The sequence below is a fragment of the Furipterus horrens genome, unplaced genomic scaffold, assembly GCF_987537825.1.
Source record: "Furipterus horrens unplaced genomic scaffold, mFurHor1.1.pri manual_scaffold_6, whole genome shotgun sequence".
In the NCBI taxonomy this organism is placed as follows: Eukaryota; Metazoa; Chordata; class Mammalia; order Chiroptera; family Furipteridae; genus Furipterus; species Furipterus horrens.
In genome coordinates this window covers 192,728,660-192,749,923 of record NW_028327176.1, presented here as the reverse complement: position 1 = coordinate 192,749,923, position 21,264 = coordinate 192,728,660, and the positions used below count along the sequence as shown (strand labels likewise).

The 21,264-nt window shown below is 59.5% G+C and overlaps 1 protein-coding gene and 1 long non-coding RNA gene across 2 annotated transcripts; both read right to left on the bottom strand.

Moving 5' to 3' along the window:
• Window positions 1-5,033: 5,033 nt before the first annotated feature.
• LOC150008062 (centrosomal P4.1-associated protein-like) lies at window positions 5,034-11,421 on the bottom strand (the record flags this gene model as incomplete). Its single annotated transcript, XM_090280717.1, has 4 exons — window positions 5,034-5,736; window positions 6,644-6,761; window positions 8,191-8,275; window positions 11,281-11,421. Coding segments are annotated over 4 exons (534 nt in total), but the record flags the coding sequence as incomplete, so codon positions are not given.
• Window positions 11,422-11,961: 540 nt separating this feature from the next.
• Window positions 11,962-14,651, bottom strand: LOC150008061 (uncharacterized). Its single transcript, XR_016511877.1, has 3 exons — window positions 14,533-14,651; window positions 13,317-13,428; window positions 11,962-12,287 (listed from the first exon to the last, which is right to left on the bottom strand). It is a non-coding gene; the product is annotated as an uncharacterized LOC150008061 (long non-coding RNA).
• Between the last annotated feature and the right edge of the window lie 6,613 nt (window positions 14,652-21,264).

Sequence of the window (21,264 nt, the reverse complement as noted above, 5' to 3'; positions counted from 1 at the left end):
CACTCCTTCACTCCTTCATTCATTCTCTCCTTCATTCATTCACTCCACTCCTTCACTCCACTCCTTCACTCCACTCCTTCATTCACTCCACTCATTCACTCCATTCACTCACTCATTCACTCACTCATTCACTCCTTCATTCATTCACTCACTCATTCACTTTTTCATTAATTCACTCCTTCATTCACTCCATTCATTCCTTCATTCACTCCTTCATTCATTCATTCACTCCTTCATTCATTCATTCACTCCTTCATTCATTCATTCACTCCCTCACTCATTCATTCACTCCTTCATTCACTCACTCCTTCATTCATTCACTCATTCACTCACTCATTCACTCATTCACTCCCTCATTCACTCCACTCATTCACTCCATTCATTCATTCACTCACTCCACTCATTCATTCATTCACTAATTCAGTCCTTCATTCATTCACTCCATTCATTCACTCCCTCACTCATTCACTCCCTCACTCATCCACTCCCTCACTCATTCACTCCCTCATTCATTCACTCCCTCACTCATTCACTCCCTCACTCCTTCACTCCTTCATTCATTCTCTCCTTCATTCATTCACTCCACTCCTTCACTCCACTCCTTCATTCACTCCACTCATTCACTCCATTCACTCACTCATTCACTCCTTCATTCATTCACTCACTCATTCACTCCTTCATTAATTCACTCCTTCATTCACTCCATTCATTCCTTCATTCATTCATTCATTCACTCCCTCATTCATTCACTCACTCCTTCATTCATTCACTCATTCACTCACTCATTCACTCCCTCATTCACTCCACTCATTCACTCCATTCATTCATTCACTCACTCCACTCATTCATTCATTCACTAATTCAGTCCTTCATTCATTCACTCCATTCATTCACTCCCTCACTCATTCACTCCCTCACTCATTCACTCCTTCATTCATTCACTCATTCACTCCCTCATTCACTCATTCATTCACTCCTTCATTCATTCACTCATTCACTCCTTCATTCATTCATTCACTCATTCACTCCTTCATTCATTCACTCCTTCATTCATTCACTAATTCACTCCTTCACTCACTCCATTCATTCACTCCTTCATTCATTCACTCCTTCATTCATTCACTAATTCACTAATTCACTCCTTCACTCACTCCATTCATTCACTCCTTCATTCATTCACTCCTTCATTCATTCACTAATTCACTAATTCACTCCTTCATTCACTCCATTCATTCACACCTTCACTCATTCACACCTTCACTCACTCCTTCACACCTTCACTCACTCCTTCATTCACTCCCTCTGTCACACACCAGCTCCTCCAGCAGTAGCTGAGCCCGTCATGCTGGGGACACAGTGGTGAGCAAACACAGACATGGTTTTTCTGTCCTGCAGTCGGTTCCCAGGCAAGGGAGGAGACAGGTGTGGATCAAACAAATGTAAAGTTTCCGCTGCTGCAAGGTGACGTGCCCACGGCCTCTCGGACGTCCCCTTCCGACCTGCTAGGATTTGGCTGCAGTCCCAGCTTCTGTGACTGGCTGCACTCCTGCTCCGGTCACCCCTGCTCACTGGGAGCTCGCCCATCAGTCTCCCTGGGTCCAGTCATGGAGGCACGCCCCCACCTGTCTCTCACTTGTCCCCAACTCCCTGTCCTTCCCTAGAGTACTGTCACCTGTTCCTCACAGGGCTGACACACTGTCCTGCAGCTCAAACCCCTCAAGGGGCCCTCCCACCTGAAGATCACAGTCTGAAGCCCTGGCCATAGCCTGCCTGGCACCGTGTGACAGTTCCCGCTGCCTCCGGCCTCCCATCCATTTCAGCCAAACTGCCACCCGCTCTTCCTCTCAAATGCTCGGCACCACCCTGGGGGCCCTCAGCTCTGCTAAGGACACAGGGGGCACCGAGGAGCAGCCGTGCACCCAGGGCCCAGCAGGCTCAGCCCACGAGCTGCAAAGGGTGAGGACGTGAGTGCCCAGCCTTGGAGAGACCCCCAGAGGGACATGTCCAAGCCAGCGCATCCCCATGTCAGAGCCCAGGGACAGGCAACCAAGCCGCCCTAGGTTTTGTTTTAATTTACCCGCTACTCTGAAAGCTTGGGGGTGCCCTGGGCTGCTGGGCTGCGGGGGACAGCTGGGTGGGGAGCAGCTGAGCGAGCTGTGTCATGGGTCAGCCTGGCCCGGCACTGCACCGGGAGTGCGCGTTGGCTCCTGAGCCCGGGTGCCGGTGCTCAGTGCTCTGCCCGAAGGGTTCTCTCTGACGACCCAGGAGAGTGCGGGCACAGAGGCCCGGGCCTGAGCTTTAGGCCTGATGAGCAACCTCCTCCCCACGACAGAGAGCAGAGCCTGTTTCAATGGGAGCGGGGCCCTGGGCAGAGCCGCTTCTCTGAGTGTCGGCGACGCAGAGGAGTCACTGGGTTCAAAGACTTCGCTGGAGGCCAGAGTGTGACCGGCCTCCCGAGCAGGTGGCTGGGCTGTCATGTCGTTCTGCTGGTGGTGATGTGCACAGGCAAATGTGCTGGGTGACGCTGCACCAGAGGCCCACGCCTGCTTGCATGACCGGGGGGCTGTCAGGCCATCGGGAGAGCCGCCCGATGCTCCCGGCTACGCGACGCCATCCCATCTGCCGGAGGAGTGCCTGCCCCATCGGGGCCTTTTCCACTCTGCATCCTTTAAACTTTCAGATGGGAAGAATTTGTGGGTGTGGCCAAGGACCTGGCACGAGGCCCAGGGTTGGGACCCACATGGGCTCGTGTCTCTGCCTGGTTGGATGAGCGCCCCGTTGCCTCGGTCAGGTTGGGACTCCGGCCTCACATGTGTCAGCCGAAGGCCAACTGTTCAACCTGGTCCTTAGGGTTCCTTCTGTGAACGGGGCCTGTTCCCACTTCCTGAGGATTATTAGACAGTGTGTTATTGCTGGATGCTGTCTGAGCGATGCAGTGGGGACAGGCGGACCGTCCCCTGAGACTGGGGCTGGCCTGCAGCACAGCCGTGCATCTCCGTGTGTCACTGCGTCATCGCGGGCCTCGGTGGGATTGATCCAGCGGCCGGGAATCTCTGGCTCCGACTCCCACGACTCAGCAATAAGTAACACACTTTTATTCCTGGCTCAGAGTGAATAGCGAGGGCGAGATTCAGAAGTGTATGATGTATGAATGTATGTCACCGTACATTTTTAAACTCTTCCCAAAAGTTACAGGTTCATCTAAAGGAAAACTGCTAAATAATGAAATGAAGTTAAAAGTATGAAGAGAAAGTAAACGTGTGCATAATCTAGGCGTGGGCCTGACACGCCCTCGCCGGGCGTTGCTAACATGAGTAAAACGAGTAATGAGAAAACACGGGTTCCGTGACATTTGACGAGAGGAGGCTAAGCAGTGTTGTAAAAGAGCTGAATCTTCTCGGTGCTAAAATATGAAGGGATTTCCATGTGGCTTCCAACTGCTCCCCACCCCGCACCCCCAGCTCACCAGGCCCACGCTCCTGGTCTTCTCTTCCGACTTTCCGTATGAAGCCTAGGAAACATGGACCCAAGGACAAGGCATCCGCCCATCGCTTCCGCTCAGCTGAGCTGTGAGCCTGTCCACGTGCGCAGGAGGGACGTGCTTCGGCACGTGGACCAGGCTGGACGTGTTCACTCTTGTGGGTCACTTAGGTTCTTTGTCACGTCTGCTGGCCTCCAGGCACCTGCTAAGTGTCCTGGGCCCCCTGCCCAGTGTGGGGAGCACCAGGTAAGCTCACGCACTCAGGCACAGTGACTGTGGGGCGGCCCCCCCACCCACGGTCCAGTGGCCTCTCCCCGGTCGCATCCCCAGCGCTCCGCGCGCCTGTCACCTGCCAGCCTGTGCGTCCCCGCGTTTCTTCCTCATGGCTTTGAAGCACTGGGTTGTCTTTCCTGACTTCTGACAGGACTCCCCCCAGCCCAGCAGACCCCCAGGCCTGGCCTGGGGGTCCCCCTGAGGTCAGTCCGGGTGCAGCCTCGGCCTCAGCACCCCAAAGCTCCAGCAGGTGTGAGTGTGAGTCTCTAACTCAGCAGTGACTTGCTGTGGGCGGCGGGTGTGAGTGTGTGTCTTAACTCAGCAGCATCCGCTTTAAGTTACGGGGTTGCTCCGCGCTCGCTGCTGCAGGCTCACGTGATTGGCTCATGGCATGTAACGTACGAGACAAAAAGCGGGAATTTTAAAAGGACTTCTGGGGTTAAATATCATTCGTCACTACTGTGCTCACTGCACGGCAGGGTTTCTTTGCCCCTGAGACGCCGCGGAACAACGTGAATGTAGCATTAGTTCCACCGGCGTTCAGACAAACCGCCCAGCAAAACGCCCTTCCTGGGTGAGTCCCCCTGAGCTGCCGCCTGGACTCCTGGGCCACAGCCAGGACCTCGGCGGTGGCTCCTCATGAACCCCAGCCCCAGCCTCACCCGCTCCCGCCACCCAGACAGCAAGCCTTTCCACACCCCCAGACCCCCGTCCTAGCCACCTCACTGCCCCCTCCGATGCCCTGGACCCCCAGAAGCTGCCCGCCTCCTTTCAGACACGTGGTCATGCTGTCGTCCCAACACCCACCCAACGGTGGTGACGTCCTCACGCTCCAGGTCCCGTTTCTCACTCGTCTGCCTGCTGACAGCACCCACTCCCCTTCAACGTCACCCTCCATAAGGAGCCGCTGCAGACATCACACCAGCCGCCGTAACAAGTCCCCGCGCGGTGCAGAGCGGGAGGCCCCGCTGGGGACCCCAAGAGAGGAGGGTGGTGAGTGCCCTGGGGTGGGTTGGCGGCGGTTAATTAGTTGGTGGTCGGCCGGTTGGTTGATTGGTGGTTGGTTGGTGCTTGGTTGGTGGGTTGGCGGTTGCTTGGCTGGCTGGTTGGTTGGCTGGTTTCGCCTCATGTATCCCAAGCTGGGCACTGACGACCCAGAAACAAAGCCAAAGAAGCCCGAGCCTGCTCTTCAATGTGTGAGTCAAAATGATATTCAATAAAAAGTTCATGTACAATACATATAATGGTTATAACACCAAAGAATGTGATAGGACACCTTTCATTTAATTGCTTTTAAAAAGCAGAAAGTGTGGTTTCCCTCCTATCGATAAGATGTCTATTTATAAAGTAGAGACCTATCTGTGTCCATCTGTAGAAGCAGGTAAGAGACCCAGGGACCGCGAGGAAGCCGAGGGGACTGGGCAAAGCTGAGTCCCGGCGGGAGGGTAAGGCCAGCCATGAGGACAGATGGCCCACCAGGTGACCGAGGGGACAGAGCTCCGCATGTGAGAGAGCCACATCACTCGCCAGAGCTGAGCCTGCCCCTCGCCGGCATCCGGGGGCCGTTCTGCCATGGCCACCTGTCCCTGACTGACATCGGCCCCACCACTTTCCTACCCAGGAGACCCCAAAGCAGGTCTCTCTCCCTTCACAATTTCTAGGCAAATTGGGGAGTCCAAAAGTTGTATGTGGGTCTCCATCATTTGGGGAAGCGAATATATTACTAGTTTTTTGTTCTGTTGTAACAAAACGGTCAGGACTGTCACAGGTGCTGTTGCGTGTGACGGATTGTCTACTTCTGGTCCAGAATGACTCTGCCAGTCTCGTCCCTGACCGTCACCCGCCCGGAGGCGTACTTGGTCTCCTGGCGGCCGTCACAGTACACTGTCCTGACGGTGCCATCGGGGTACTCCCGCCTCTTGAACTGGGTTGTGTGAATGTCCCTCTGCCCGTTGCTGAACACGATGGTTCTGTCGCCATTCCTGGGGGAGGAGAAGGCCGTGTAAGCTCGCCTCACGGGAGCCAGGGCTGCTGGTGTGGGTGACACGGCCTCCGGGCTGGGTTCCTTGGTGGACGAGGGGGAGCAGGGCAAAGGCCAGGGCAGTGATGGCACGCAGCGGCCCCAGGGGGTGGGATGGCAGGGCTCCGCCGGGCTGCGGGACGGCCTGGGGGACAAGGCCCGGGGAGGCCCGCTGGGCCGTCACACGAGTCGTACGTCCTGTGCCGAAAGGTTCATCTTGAAGGTGATGGTTGGTTGCAGAATTTCACATGGGCCATGACATGAATGTGACAAATATTCATTCAAGAAAAATGGCCCCAGAGGTAGTGAAGACGGATGTGACGGCTGAGAGGGAAGTGGTGGGGTCCTCTGCAGTCACCCAGGAGAGAGATGGGGCTCGTGGTGGCAGAACCAGGGGAGGGGGAGTCAGGGTACAGCCCCCCACACGCAGGGGCCTGTGGCTGTCGGGGGCAAAGGAGGAACAAGCGTCTGGGTGGGCAGGGGAGCCGGGGTCTTTACGCCGCGCATTCTGGCGCTGGGACGAGAACAGCCCCCGGCACCGTCTCGCGGAGCATCTGCAGCGTGTGCGGGAGTCCTGCGTGGGCTCGGGCTCCGGACAGCGTGCCCTGAGGCGGGTGTACCCTCAGCTCAAGCCTGACCGACGTCGCTGAAGGGAACTCTTACAAATCGGGGTCCAAACCCATGTTCCCCACTCAGGAGTTCAGATAAGGTCATAACACAAGATTTCAAGGGCAGTGACATTGTTTTCTCTGATTATTTTTAGGTAAAGATTTAAGCTTTTATAAAAATTAAAGTAATTTAAAGAAATTCTTGATGACAGAAATAAAAAATTTAGGCACTTCAGGTCGGCACGGTCTCCTGACACTGACCTGTCCACCCTCACGGACGTCCCGTCAGGAAATACTGTCTCTTCACGCCCGTCGGCCAGACACTGCACCGTCCCGTCCGGAAACAAGATTTCCTTTGAGCCGTCAGGGTGACACTTTTCTGCAGAATACATTTTTTTAATTGTTCAATTAGCATATAACGTCGAAGTCCAGTCAACATCCACACCCCACGTGGTTACAGAATTGCTTTCTCGTGGCGCGAATTTCTAAGGTCTGCTCTCCTAGCCACTTCCGAACATGCAGGAAGTGTTATTAACTACGGTCCGCACGCTGCGCATTGCGTTCCCCAGGGCTGGAACACTGGAAGTGTCCGCCTTTGGCCCGCTTTACCTTTAGCACCTGTGTGTTACAGCAGCTCCGCTGTCCTTGGGGGTACGTTCCAAGACCCGGAGGACGCCTGAGCCCGCGGGGAGCAGCAGCCCTAGCGGCTCTGTTTTCCGGGTACACACACCATTTCACTTAAAGAAAGCACTTTATCGCTTGCCTTTGGCACCCCTGAGAGAGATGTGGCCCCATCGTCAGGAGGCAGCTTACTGGGCCCCCCCAAGTACAGTCTTTCGGAAAACTGCAAAGCTCAGCCCAGGACGAGGGCTTTGTTAGATTCAACAAAGGAGGCAGAAACCCTGGGAGATGGCAGTGCTCCATGTCACACACAGCGGTGACAGCCACGGAGACAGACCCTGGTCCAGGTCATGCGCTCTTCAACACCCCTCCAGAGGCCAAGTTCACGTTCCAAGTCCTGGTGGACAGCGGGCGGCGGTGATGATGACGAGGACGATGCTGCCCCGGCCGGGGGGCTCAGCTGGTTGGAGTGTTGGCTCGTGCACCAAAAGGTTGTAGGTTCGATCCCCGGTTGGGGCGCGTATAGGAGGCAACCGATCGATGTTTCTCGCTCAAATCCACGTTTCTCTCCCCCCTCTCTTTCCCACCCTTCCTCTCTCAGATCAATAAAAGCATATCTTCTGGTGAGGATTAAAAAAAAGACGATGCTAACACGGAGCGTCCCCTAAGGGGGAGGGGGCGTCTGCGCCTCTGGGAGAGCTGGGCCCTCAGAGGGCCTTCGGGCCACGGGCGTGAACAACGCGAGGACGCAGCGTGACAGGAGACGGCCCTCAGTCACCGCCGTGTGACGCAGGCTCACAGAGCCGGGGCATCAGGCTCGGAGCAGGACGCTGCACACCGGGCTCGAGGGGCGAGCTTGGTGGCGTCCAGGGCGTGAGCTGCGGGGCTCAGGGTGCGCGTGCCGGGGCCTGGAAGCCAAAGGACACACCTGCCGGTGAGGCCTGGCAACGCTGCTTAGGCCTCGGGACCCAGCAGCAGCGGGCTCAGGGTCACGTGACGCGAGCAGGTGGGGATGCATGCTGGGGTCGGCCCTAAGTAGCGTGAGCCCTGAGTGACCTGGACAACGGCCGTCATGGGAACTGGCCTCAAAGGCTCACGTGTCTAACTAACGATGGCACAGACAGCGTCCGACACATCACACACACACGGCCCGCTGGTACCCACGCGTTTGCAGCGATGCCACCGACCTGTCCGCTTGTTAGGAAGCTGCACGACCTTGCGCCCGCTGGGATGCGTGGTGCGCGCGGTCCGCGCACGGGCGTGGTAATGGACCTGTGAGCACAGGGAGGCCGGAGTTGGCTGCTGTTTGTCACCTGGTGGGGCACCTCCTGCAAGCGGGAGAGGCCTGACCTGGCCACGGGGAGGGAGCCGGGGCTCTGGGGGAGCTCCCCATCAAAGCCACAGAAACAAAGACAGTCTGAGAGGTCATCGGACAGCCCCGCCCGGCTCAGCGCCTCGTGGCAGGCAGCAGGTCCAGACCCCGTTTCCCACTGGCGGAGCCTCAGGCCCTGTGACCGGAGCCCCGCGGCCCCGCCCAGCCTCCGCCGCAGCGGCAGGTTCCGGCGGGTGTGGAGGCTCCAGGCTGCAGGGCCAGGCATCTGGGGCGGATGACAGCCGGCGAGTAAGAGGGGAGCGGCCGACGCCCGTCTCCATCACCGCAGGAATCACCAGGTTGGACCTCCCATTGGGGCCGTTTCCCTGGAGACCGAGACGGCGGTGGGGAAGGCCGGGAGCCACTCGGGAGGTGCCCCGGCCAAGCGGGTTCACCGAGGCCATGAGGCCTGCGTTGACCTCGCCCTCCTTGTCACCCGCATCCGCCCTCAGGCTTGTCCTAGCCTCTGCACATCCCCGCCCTCCTGCCCCTGGGGACCAAAGGACTGACTCGAGGTGCGGCGGGGCCCAGGGTTCTCACTCGAAGGGTTGAGGTGGGTCCTGAGGTCAGTGACTCAGGTCACTCAGCTGGGTCGTGGTGCATCAAATCCACCCATCAGCGAGGACTCTCACGTCCCCTCAGGAAGGACCAGAGGCAGGGATCAGGGGAGGCCCAGAGCCACGGCAGGGCTGCCACCGAAGGCCACCGAACCCAAGCCAGACACGGAGGCGTGCCCTGCCGGCGCCCTGACGGCCGGGCCTCTGCTGCGCTTTTCCCTCAAAGCTTAGTAAAAAGGACGATAAAGCTGATTGTTCCAATGAAGACTTTAAAAGACACGTACAGCACACAGCTGGGTCATGCCTCAGCACCGAAAGGCTGTCATCGGTGACTGCAGACCTGCCCGTGTCGCCAGGCCCTACTTACAACGATTATTTGAAGTTACCCAAGTGTTAAGTCAGAGGCAAGTTAAACCCGGAGTCATCGGGATAATCGCTTCTCTGCAGACCTTCCCGCAAACCCCCAAATTCTGCTGACTCTGCTTTTCCCGTATATGTATATGAACGACACCCCAACACCACACCCCCCCAGCATCCCCCTGGGCCACCGCGTGTCCCAACAGCGACAGAGCCGCTGTGGGGCGTGGCCTGCTGATGACCTCCACGGCAGCGGCACCTGCCTGCACCAGCACAACCACGGAGTTAACAGCTGTCCACAGGAGCAGAGGAGAGCAGTTCTTGGGCATTTAACGTGTACCAAGCAATACTGGGGTGGCACAAACGCAGCCGGAATAACCTGCTGCAGGTTTTCCCAGCCTCAGCACTATTGACAATTTGGGCCAGGTAGTTCTTCGTTATGGGGGGGCCTACTATGCATCCCTGGCCTCCACCCACTACATGCCAACAGCACCCACATTCCCCCTGCTAGTGACAACCAAAAATGTCTCCAGACATTGCCGGTGACCCTGGGGGTGAAACCACCCCGCCTCCGCCAAGAACCTCTGACCTGGGAAATAGGTGTTTGCTATGGTTTAGACACAGAAGCTGAGGCCTGGTGACACTGAGTAGCTGACAGCTGGGCACGGGGCCCCTGACAGTGACTCAGCCCCAGACCCCTGGGGCTCCAGGGCCCTCGCTTCCTGCTTCACCCGCAGCAGTCGCGTCACGCCCAGCGGCGGCTGCAGGGACGCAGGGTCTCCTTCGGTCTGACCTCCAGCCCGAACCTGAGAGGGTCCCCGACTCCGCCCGACCTTGCTGCGATCGGAGTGCTGATCGCGTGACGGACGCATGTCCCCTCCTGGGGAACGCTTAGGCTGGTGCTGGCGTGTGGAGCTGCGGCCATCTTCGGCGGACCGCGCTGGGCCACCAGGGGTCTGAGGTTTGAACCAAAACCACAAGCCCACCTTCATCCCAAACCAACAGAGAAACAAAGCCAAGTGCGTTCAGTTCAACGGTAGAAGATTGATTGCTTAACCTATAAAAAAAAATCCCTATGAAGCTTGAAGAACCAGTTACTTCTCAGGAATGAAAAAGCACAGATATAATGTTTTAAAGGTTCCATATATGAAAATTAGACAATGTGATTTCGGTGGCTTACCTTATAAGAAGAGAAAACAATCAGATACGCAGACAGAGAATTTCAGCCCACCCAGTGAGGCTGAGCAGCGAGAGGGGTTGGGGGGCTGGGGGGACAGGGGGTACCGAGGAGGGCGGGGCAGGGACGAGGCAGGAAATCAAGGAGTGAGTTGCTACGTCTTGTAACCACAGCCTTGGAAGGGTCTTAAGTTGAGGGATAGATTCATCCATTCACGTAACAAGTACTTAAGGAATATCACTTACTTCTCATGTCCCTCCTGTTGAGATGGCCAGAGAAGGTATCTAAGTTACGTGGGCTTTCCCCCCTGAAAAGCCTGTGTCATGACTCCACAAAGAAAAACAGAACACATTTAACTAATTCACGCCATCGCTGTGAGCGGCGTTCCTGTGGCTCGTCGAGAGCACAGCTCCGCCTTTCTCCGGCCACGGTCAGCGCAGGAAAGCCGCGACCAGGAAGCGCGTCCCACCCGCCCACCAAGCAGCCTCCAGAGGGAGAGGCTGTTTGGTTGACCGGGTCCCGGTTCCGAGGGCTGGTGGATTCTCCCAGAGCTCACAAAACACTGCCAGCTGCAGCAGGTCCCTCCTCCGCTCCCGTCCTGGGGCCACCGCCACCGACGACGCGTCCTTGTTGGAGCGAAGCCCTCCCCAGGAGCCGAGCTCGGAGGCTGAGTGAGGCGGGGAGCAGGCGAGCCACCCAGCGTTGGCCAGCGTGCCAGCCCCTTGCACAGACGCTGGGACCTCCGGCCCAGACCACAGCGGCGGCGGAGAAGCACACGGGACTCTGCTCGCAGAGGAGCGTCTGAGCAGCCTACCTGGCGGTCAGGGGGCCGTGTGTCTCCTCCTTTTCCCTCCTTTCCTGCCTCAGTGTCCGTGGGCTGAGAAGCTCCTGATTCTACAAGAAGGTTCTGCAGAGACAGTACAGCCACAGCCTCAGGAGGTTGCGATGAACCCCCGGGTCACGGGGGATGGGGGTTGGAGGGAACAGTCACCCAAGAGCCTGCAGCATCTCAATGGGCCAGTGAGCAGCTAGGCTGGGCGCGGGGCGCCAGGACCGTGGACCGCATTGGGTGATTTTACAAAGGCGTGCATTCCCAGCTCCCCGTTTGTCGGGCCTGGGCCGGGACGGCCATGGGGACCGCCACGGGGACCACCAGGATTTCCACAATGAGTGGGATGAAACCTGGCACCGACGGAGAAGCCAGCCCGGCGGCTGTGGCGCTGCTTTCGGAGGCTCCGAGCGACCCACAGGCTCCAGCCCAACACCAAACCGAACCCAGAGAAAAACGGCGCCATGATCACCGCGTTTGTGACGGCAGAAAGGGCAGCAGAGACTGTGGGCTTTTCCTGGGAGCACAGAGGACACGTGGGACCCGTGTCTTTATAGTTCCTCCCTGGTGGCCTGCTTTACGTCGTAAGTAAGTTTACAGCCCACATTTCCTCCATCAGAGGAAACCATTTCATTTCACTGACTTTTGTTATTAAAAATAGCATGTAACAAATGGGTGGCTAGCTAGGGCTTAGGAGTGTCATTTACTAAACTTCTATTAACCCTGATTTAAAATTATGAGTAAAAGTAATACTGGGGAAAATAAGTCTTGTTTTTGTCTGAGTGCTAGATGCCACCAACTTAAAACTAGAAAAGAAGTGTTTCCGTGATTGGAAGGGCGGCGCAGCCTTGGGAAGTCGTTGGGGATCGTGCCGGTGTTCTGTCCCCCATGCACCTGCGGCTCGGCGTCCGCGGCGGGGCAGGCGGGCTCCTCCGTCTGAGCCTGGGCGAGAAGCTTGTCCTCGGGGCCCCCGGGGGGCGATGAGCGGGTGTCTGTGAAGCAAAGCGGTGCGGCGTGAGGACAGGCCCCTCGCCCCTGTAAACGCCATTAAACCGACCGGGCCATGTTCTCTTTTCTGCGCGGTGCACGGGCTATTAAATGAATATGTTCAGTAAGCGTCTCCTGGACATCCCTCTCACTAAGACAGTCCGGGAGATGGCTCATGACGCAGTATGGCCGCTGCCACGGGGACTGGGATTTGGGGATGGAGGTCGGGGGGCAGTCCGGGGTGAGGAAGACAATGGTTCGTGTTTGGGCCGTTGGGTTTGCAGTGCCCACGGGCCCGGCAGGGCCTAAGGGAGGCAACCCGCACCCTGGGCACCAGTGTGTGCGAGGACAGGCTCCGGCAAGTGCCAGGAGGGACCTGTGCACACTTCCTGACGGGGACTTGAGGGCACGGCTTCCCAGACTCGTCCAGCAGTGCCCTGTGGTCCTGCCGGTGGGGCCCAGGTGCCGGTGGGGCCCAGGTGCCGGTGGGACCCAGGTGCCGGTGGGACCTCAGGTGCTGGTGGGACCCAGGTGCTGGTGGGACCCAGGTGCCGGTGGGACCTCAGGTGCTGGTGGGGCCCAGGTGCTGGTGGGACCCCAGGTGCTGGTGGGGCCCCAGGTGCTGGTGGGCCCCAGGTGCTGGTGGGACCCAGGTGCTGGTGGGGCCCAGGTGCTGGTGGGACCCAGGTGCTGGTGGGACCCCAGGTGCTGGTGGGGCCCCAGGTGCTGGTGGGACCCCAGGTGCTGGTGGGACCCAGGTGCTGGTGGGGCCCAGGTGCTGGTGGGACCCAGGTGCTGGTGGGGCCCCAGGGATAGCTGGCCCGTGGTAGTGCCTGTGCTTTGGGTGCGTCTTGGGTGGGGTTGGGGGCAGAGGCAGGACAGACAGAAGAGGACCCAACGAGGGGTCAGAAGAGACGGTCAGCAATGAGGGCATTCCGTGCACCACACACACTGGCCACAGTGGGTTTGGGGTGAAGGCCGACAGGTGACTGGGCACAGCAGTGATGGGAAGGGACAGGCCTGGGCGACCTCACCGCTGTCCTGGGCCGCGGGGCTGTCCTCAGTCAGCACGACACCGCAGGTGGCTGGCCCTGCGGACTTCCTGCCGCCCGAGTTTGGCAGACGCTGGCCTGGCGAGGCAGCAGCCTAGGAGCAAGGACAGTCACAAAACCGGGCGCTATCACCCCATTTTGTCTCCGTGGTCCCATGTGGCTACTTCCCCTGAGTCGATTCTCCCTGTCCTCGTGCCCAGGGGCTGAAAGCAAATGTGGGCCCGTGTCAGTGACAATCGCATCATCCAAAACTGTCAACCGGCACGTGGTGCTGGCTCTCGCAGGAGCCAGGCTAGCATCACGCTGGTCTTAGGCCCGAACACACGGGACGTCGGGGCCTCCCCCCTCCCGGCACAGCACAGTTCCGGGGGAACTCGGGAAGTCGTGAGGGAACATAGGAAAGAGGTTTGCCCTCGTAGCATTAAAACTGAATTCAAAGATGTGTGATAGACTTGTTTTTCTTCAAATACTGTTTTGAGGAAAGGAAGAGCCAGCTACTTGTTCGCTCAGACGCACATTTACTGAGCAACTGCCTTGGTCTGAGGTGGGGAGGGAGGAGCTCCTGCTTCGGAGGAAGCAGGGGCGCAGGCGGGCCCCCCACCCCCACCCCAGACGTGAGCTGCTCACGGTCCAAGAGGAAGCCCTCCCTGCGCTGAGTAAGTGCTCAAGTTACGAGACCACAGCCCCTCTTTCTGGGCGTGAAATTCTTTCCGCTCAGCCGTGGCGCTGGGAGCGAATGTCGGGGCACGGGGTCCTCTCAGACCAGTGACCCTTCACCCAGTGCTGATGGGGACACAGACAGCTCCCGGGCCTGAGGGTGACAGAGGGCTGGGGACAGCAGGTGTGTGGGCTGGCCAGGCTCACTGAAGAGCAGCTGACGCAAGCAGGGGGGGACGTGCTGGAGAGGGAAAGGCCACGTCCAACCAGGCAGCGAAACCCGGCCCAGAGCACCTGTGCCGAACGCAGCGGGCGCCCCCGTGGCCCCAGGAGACTGTCGGCTCTGAGTCGTAGGGCCGGGGCCCCCAGTGACGTTAACAGACAGGGCTACTTTAAAAGCCTGTGACCCTGGGTGGCACCCCCAGGGGAGGCCGCAGGGCGGCTGCAGGCCCCCGGAGGCAGGAGCAGGAGCCAAGAGGCGGGCGGGAGGTGTGAGTTTGGGCCTCTGCTCCCACTCACAAATTACCAACACGAGGGTCACCTGGGAAGAAGGCACACTTGCAGGTGGCGGTCCTCGTCCTGTCAGAGCAGCGCTGGGACTTTTCTGGCCGGCATGTTTTGGCACTGTGCCTTCCTCAGCCGACAGAGGCGAAATTTTTCCAAAAGTAGGTTTCGACACCTAAAAGGCAATTTATCACACACAAAATTCAGGGGGTGCTGTTCACATCTCCAGGGGTAGTGGCTGGAAGATAAGCTCAGGTTTTCACCCACTCAGCAACAACTGCCTCGTCCCACATACAGACCCGGAGGCCAGGCGGGGGCGCTCGGCCCGGGCCCCTGCACGCGGGGCGGTCTCCCGGCAGCCGCAACGGCCGCCACGAGCACGGGCCGCGGGGCCTTTGTGTTTCCCACTGCTGCTTATTGTTCCAGAATCTCCCAGGCACCCAGGGGCAACAGGATCTACACCCTGTGACCGCGTCCTTCACTGGGATTATTACAGAAGGAGGAAAACGCGACCTCTGTCCAGCGCGCCCCTCACGACTCAGCAGAAGTGGGACATGCCAAGCCTCACGCTTCCCGCCCCCGGGCAGGCTCTGCGCACAGCGAGGACCTCCAGGCGGGCTGGGCGTGTGTTAGGCCCACCCAGGCTGCGGTTCACCGGCCACGTGACCACGCGTGGCCTCGGTCACAGGCCCTGTCTCCTGGGGTGGCCGCCGTGAGTAGGCAGGAGGGCCCAGGCGCCGGCTGCTGCTGGGGTGCCCTTCGGTGCCTTTGGCGCCCAGAGGTGCCAGCGCTCCGGGAGAGCCGCAGTCAGGCGGCTGTTTGTTGTTGATCGTTTATGGGGGACGGAGGGGACTCGGAGGCTGTGGCCCCGCCACACCCACAGGTGGCAGACACCACAGTGCCCCGGCAGGGAAGCACACACCCTGTTAATGACGCTACTCTTAAGCCAAACAGAAGAGCCTTCGGTACCAGAGTGTCTGATCTGGTCCTCAGCTGAAGGGGGGCCGCGGGTCCCCTCCTGGCGTCCGGTCCCCACGGCTCTGCGGCTCCCTGCCCGCCCGGCGGCCACCGTTCCTGCCTCTTCAGAGCGTCGATCTGCGCCTGCAGGTGGCGGAGGGCGGCAGACCAGCGGGCCTCCTGTCTCTGGAGCTGCCGGCGAAGCCCGGCGACCTGCTGCTGTAACCGCTGTCCCCGGGAAGAGAAAGCACCCGGCCCCCAGAGGTCACAGCCCTGGCTGGTGACACTGGCGCCCGAGGAGCTAAGGAGGACTGGGACGCCTTCGTCCACGTTTGTTATTGAAGTCATTACATGTTATTCCACGCAATACAGCCACCTGCAGACGGCCGGCCTGCAGCGAGGGTGGCTTCCTTACATGGCGTTCCGCTTAAGGCTGAAGAACACACCGGGGCACGGAGGGGGACCACGTGTGCAGGTATGAGCGGTGCTCTGTGGCTAATACTCGCGCGGAAGACCAGAGCGTGCTGAGATGGGTCTCTCATCGGCCGTTGAGAAGTTAGAAGCCACGGCCTTGGCACCCGCACACTCGCTCTCCCACGAGATCCTTTCGTTGACCCCGCATTTCGAGGGTAAAGAGCGTTGTGCTGTGTGGCCACGGCCACTGGACAGATGGCACACGGGCGGGGGACGTATGGGGACGTCCACACCCTGGGAACATGGGCAGAGAAACGCAGTCTCCTGCGACGTCGGACGGGACGCCGGCTGAGTTCGGGGAGGTCGGTGGGGCAGCTGGAACCAGGCTAACGTTCCCGTTGTCTTTAGCCGGGTTGTCCCGGTCTGTGCTTCCCTTAGATCAGGGACGCTGAGCTCCAACGGCCATGGGGGGCTCCCCCACCCGCCTCCCCTCTTCCAGGACCCAGAGCCGCCAGGCAGACTGGCCCCTGCCCGCCCTCCTGAAGGAGGCAGAGGTCAGTGTCTGTGCGGATGCACCACCACCCCGGCCCTGCAGCGTGGGGCAGCCGGCGAACCCGACGCAGGAAGGGTGCCGACCGGTGAAGCGAAGTCCCCCCGCGCGGGAGCCCTGTGGCCCCTGGCCTCCTGCTCCGTGTCACCCGGCTCACCTGTAGCTCCTCGGCCCTGCCATCTTCCTGGGAGGGCTCAGCTGTCCCCTCGGGGCAGGTCCCGGCCCGTCGGTCCCCTGGGCGGCGGGTGTCCGCTGGCAGCCCAGCCTCCATTCTGGCGGGAGGGGGACCCATCAGGAGGCGGGAGGCGGGGAGCCAGCCTCCCACGCCCCTCGGAATGAATGCGAGGGACACCTCGCCGTCACGGCCCATGCCTCCCGCTCAGTGCTCACGCGGACCCAGGGGAAAGGCCGTGTAGGTGTGGACGCTACAGAGCAGATGGGCCTGCACAGGCCACCTGTGGCCTCTCCCATGGGGTCGGGACTGTCCCCATGGGGACCCGGGGGCCTCTAAGCTCCCGGCCGGCACAAGGTGAGCAGGACGCACCTGGAAACGCCGGCCCAGAGCCCGCCGCCGGGTTGATGGATGGGCCGTCTAGTGCCTCCTGTAGGAGATGTTGGGACAACTGGGAAGCCACCTGCAGGGCCCGCCCCTAGAGGGGCAGGGAGAGGCCACCCCAGGGTCACGCCCCGTCCCCAGACTCGCTGAGAGACAGCACTCCTGCGTGGGTACGGCCTCAGGACACAGGGTCCGTGTGGGCTGCGGGCAGCCGCGGGATCAGCCCTGCGCGTCCCGGGAAGCACGTGGCCACCAAAAAGAAGTGCAAAACAGGGAAACTGAGAGTGGGCGGCGCTGTGCGCGCCGGACCCCCGGGGCCACTTCCCGTGAACCAGGCTCTGGCCGAGGCATCCTGGGGCCGGCTCAGGACGGGGTCGGGGACTGTCACTCACAAGGAGCTGGCGGAGGGGCGGTTTGTCAGAGAAGCTCCACCGGAAACGCGTCAACTTCAAACCGTACGTGGGCACGCGGACGGGCCTTCACCCTGGACGCTGGGAAACAAGCTGGGGGTGGCTGTCCCCTCGGGGGAGGTGCGCCTCCTGGCAGCAAAGCCTGAGCACCTAACCGAGCGCCCGCGCCCTCCTCGGCGGTCCCCCCAAAGCCTCGCTCGGACGCCCCCCGGGCCGGTCCTTCTGTCACCTGCGAGGGGCGCGTTTTCTCATTTCTCTGAAACAGTTCGTGTGTGTGTTCTCGGCCCCAGATTCTCAAGCCCCTCGGTCTAGGGAGACCTCTCTCATCAGCTGCCCCCCAGACCTTGTCACCTCACTCGTCCGCGGGGGTCACGTGGGCCAGGCTCCTGTCCCCACCCGAGCCGGACACGGTGGCTTCCTTCTAAACCGACGCCCTGTCTTAAAGGGACACACACACACACACACCTGGGCACCACCTGGCCCCGCGTGCGCGTGAGCGTCAGTAACATGCCAGGCTGACTGACGCGGGGCGAGCCCAGGGCACCGGGCCCAGCACAGCACCCACGCCCCCAGCGGGCCCCACGAGGTGCTCGGGGTCAGTCTTCGGTACACAGCAGGCAGTAGAACCCGTCCTCTGAGCACGGAGTCTTTTAATTTAATTTAATTTAATTAAGTTTTAGCTGAACTTATTAGGGTGACATGGTTAACAAAGTCACACAGGTTTCAGGGGTGCGATTCTATCACACACAACCTGCATGTTGTGTTGTGGGCTCCCTGCCCCGCGTCAGGTCTCCCCTCTCCCCACTCACCCCTTCCCCCCTCCCACCTCCCCTCCCCGTTCCTGCGCATCCCCACGCTGCCCTTGCGTCCGTGAGGCTGTTTTCTCTGCTCAGTCCCTTTGCCCTGCTCACCCCGCCCCCGCCCCCACCCCCTCCCGCCGACAGCTGACGGCCTGTGCTCTGTGTCCACGAGGCTGCTCCGATTCTGTTTGTTTATTGTGTTCATTGCCCTGGCTGGTTTAGCTCAGTGGATTGAGCGTCGGCCTGCGAGCTAAGTGTCGCTGGTTCGATCTTCCAGTCAGGGTACATCAGAGAAGGAAAACTCTGACTCCAAAAAACCTCCGCTGCCTTGCGGCATACCTCTTCAGGGGAAAGGCTAAGGGAGTAAACCCCGACAGAAAATCCGGAGCCGGAGTCCCTAAGGCGGTTTGACGTTGTAGTCAACACCGGCAACTCCTGCGGCGCACCTGAAGCCAAGCTGTATCGACTCCGTCTTTCCCTTGGACCCTTCAGCTGCGAAGAGAGAGGGGGTCTGCTGCATGGGCAACAGCAGACCCTCCATATTACCCTGCCCAGGCTTTGTAGCTTCAGCGTCATCGCAAGATGTCGATTCAACACGGGAGGAGACAGATACCGTGTCACTCCGAGTCGGACTGCACAGCCATTCTCGGCGGTGCAGATAGACTCTTAAGAAGCTACACCATCGTCTCTCGAGACGGACGGCTGCCGACGACGACGATTGTGTTCATTAGGGGCCACATGAGTGAGATCACAGGGTCCTTGCCTTTCGCTGCCTGGCTTTTTTCCCTCATCGTAACGCCCTCCAGGTCCGTCCATGTTGCAGCAAAAGGCCGTCTAGTACTCCACTGTGCAGACGCACCACAGTTACTCCGGAAGAAAGATACATGCTCTTTCTGATGTCAGAACAAGTCGTGTGCTAGAAGCGATTTCACGAGGAGAAAATAAGATGTGCAGGTTTGAACAGGAGGAATGATTTAGAGTCTCATCGTTTTGCACGGCGCCTGTCCGTGGGGGCCGTCACGTGACCTCTGTGATGCTGGAGGAGACGGCAGGTGAGGGGGAGAGGCGCTGCTCACTGTGGTCTCTCATCCAGAGCCCTGTGCGTGTCACCATCAGAGGCCGAGGGGTGAGAACACGTGTGTCAGAGGCAGAGGTGAGGACGTGTGTCAGAGGCTGAGGAGGTTAGCACACGTGCATCAGAGGCTGAGGAGGTCAGCACACATGTGTCAGAAGCTGAGGAGGTCAGCACACGTGTGTCAGAGGCTGAGGGAGTGAGCACACATGAGTCAGAGGGCAAGGAAGTGAGCACACCTGTGTCGGAGGCCAAGAAGGTGAGCACACATGTGTCAGGGGCTGAGGAGGTGAACATGTGTGTCAGAGATCGAGGAGGTGAGCACACATGTCAGAGGCTGAGGGGTGAGCACACACGTGTCAGGGGCTGAGGAGGTGAGCACACATGTCAGAGGCTGAGGGGTGAGCACACATGTGTCGGGCTGAGGAGGTGAACACACGCGTGTCAGAGGCGGAGGGGTGAGCACGTGTGGCGTCTGCAGTGCAAGTACTGACCCTGGAGCCCCGGCCACAGCCACACTGCCATGCGGCACCTCACGGCCACTCCTGGGCCCTGGCATGGAGGTCAGCCCAGCCGTTCCGGAGACGCCGGCCTTCTGGCCAGGACGCCCCAAGCCCTGGGCCAGGAGGCCACGTGACCCACCCTGCCCGCTGGCCGGCCCACCTCGGGGCTCTCCTTGCTTCTCTCCTGTGGCTCTTTTTGCAGCCGAGAAACCCCGTCCTCTCTCAGCATCCCCATCTGGGCCAGACCAAAGGCAGTTCTCACGACTTGGTTTTTAACTTCCCTGCCCTGGGAACTGTCCCCTGTGGGGTGTGGGGTGACACGTTTACAAATTACCAGCTTCTATGGAACAAGCATGAGGTTCCTCAAAACGTTAAGGAGAGAGTCATCATATGACCCAGCAGCCCCTCTCCTGGGTTTCCACCCGATCACTTTGGCACACGTGTTCATAGAAGCGTTATTCACGGCGGCCAAGATGAGCAGTGTCCTCCAACGGAGGCTGGATAAAGAAGATGCGGTCCGCATGACCACGGGACGCTGCCCCGCCAGCCACGGGAAAGGGGCGCCCCTGCCCTGCGCGGCAGCACGGACGGACCCTGAGGACATCGGGGCAAGCAAAGGAGCCAGACGAAGAAGTCAAGAGCCACACAACGTCACCGCGTGGGATGTAAAACTGAACGCAGCCAATGAACAAGCAAGACAGACAGACGAGCAAACCCGCACAGATCAGACAGCGGCGTGGTGGGGACCGGAGCGGGGGCAGCAAAGGGTGAAGGGCCGAAGGGCGGAGGGCACACAACGCAGCAGACAGACGACGTGCCAGGGAACCGTGCACTTGACCCCTGTATGACCTTGTTGAGTAATGTCGCCCCAATACACTTAATTTTTTAAAATAATAGTTAAATAAAACAATTGAAAGAAAGCAATATTGCTGAATAAAAAATGACCAGTTTCACACAAAAACTGTCGGGAAGGCCACACTGAAATGTCCCCTCAGTGTCTCCAGTAGCAACGACTCTGAAAAGGACCGGCTGGGTCCGGCCTGGTCGCTGGCCACACGTGGTCACGTTACTCCTCTACGCAGCTCCCTCGCGTGTTCGCTGTGGAAGATCGGCCGGGGGTTTCCCATCACTTTCGGTCTGAAACGCTATGTTTAATTTTAACCTGCACTAGAATAATGCAGAAACTAACGCTTCTCTGTGAGGGGCGCGTTTGCTCCCTTCAGGGTTCTGACCCCGGGCTGGCGCTGGAGGACATCGTCCTATAGGAGCGTTGTATTTTCGCAGGGTTACAGTTTTCCTGTAACAGCGGGTGACGCTCGGTGACCTCTGAGGCCTGAAACCCAAGCACACTGGTAACCGGGTCCCTCGGTGACGCGCACGCGCAGGGATGCCCTGAGGTTGCTGAAACTCTGCGGCTCCAGCGGAGGCTCCAACACACGCTCGGGACCCCGCAGGGCTCCGCCACGTCCTGTGTCCTCCCGGCCCTGCGCCGGAGCTTCCTCGCTCT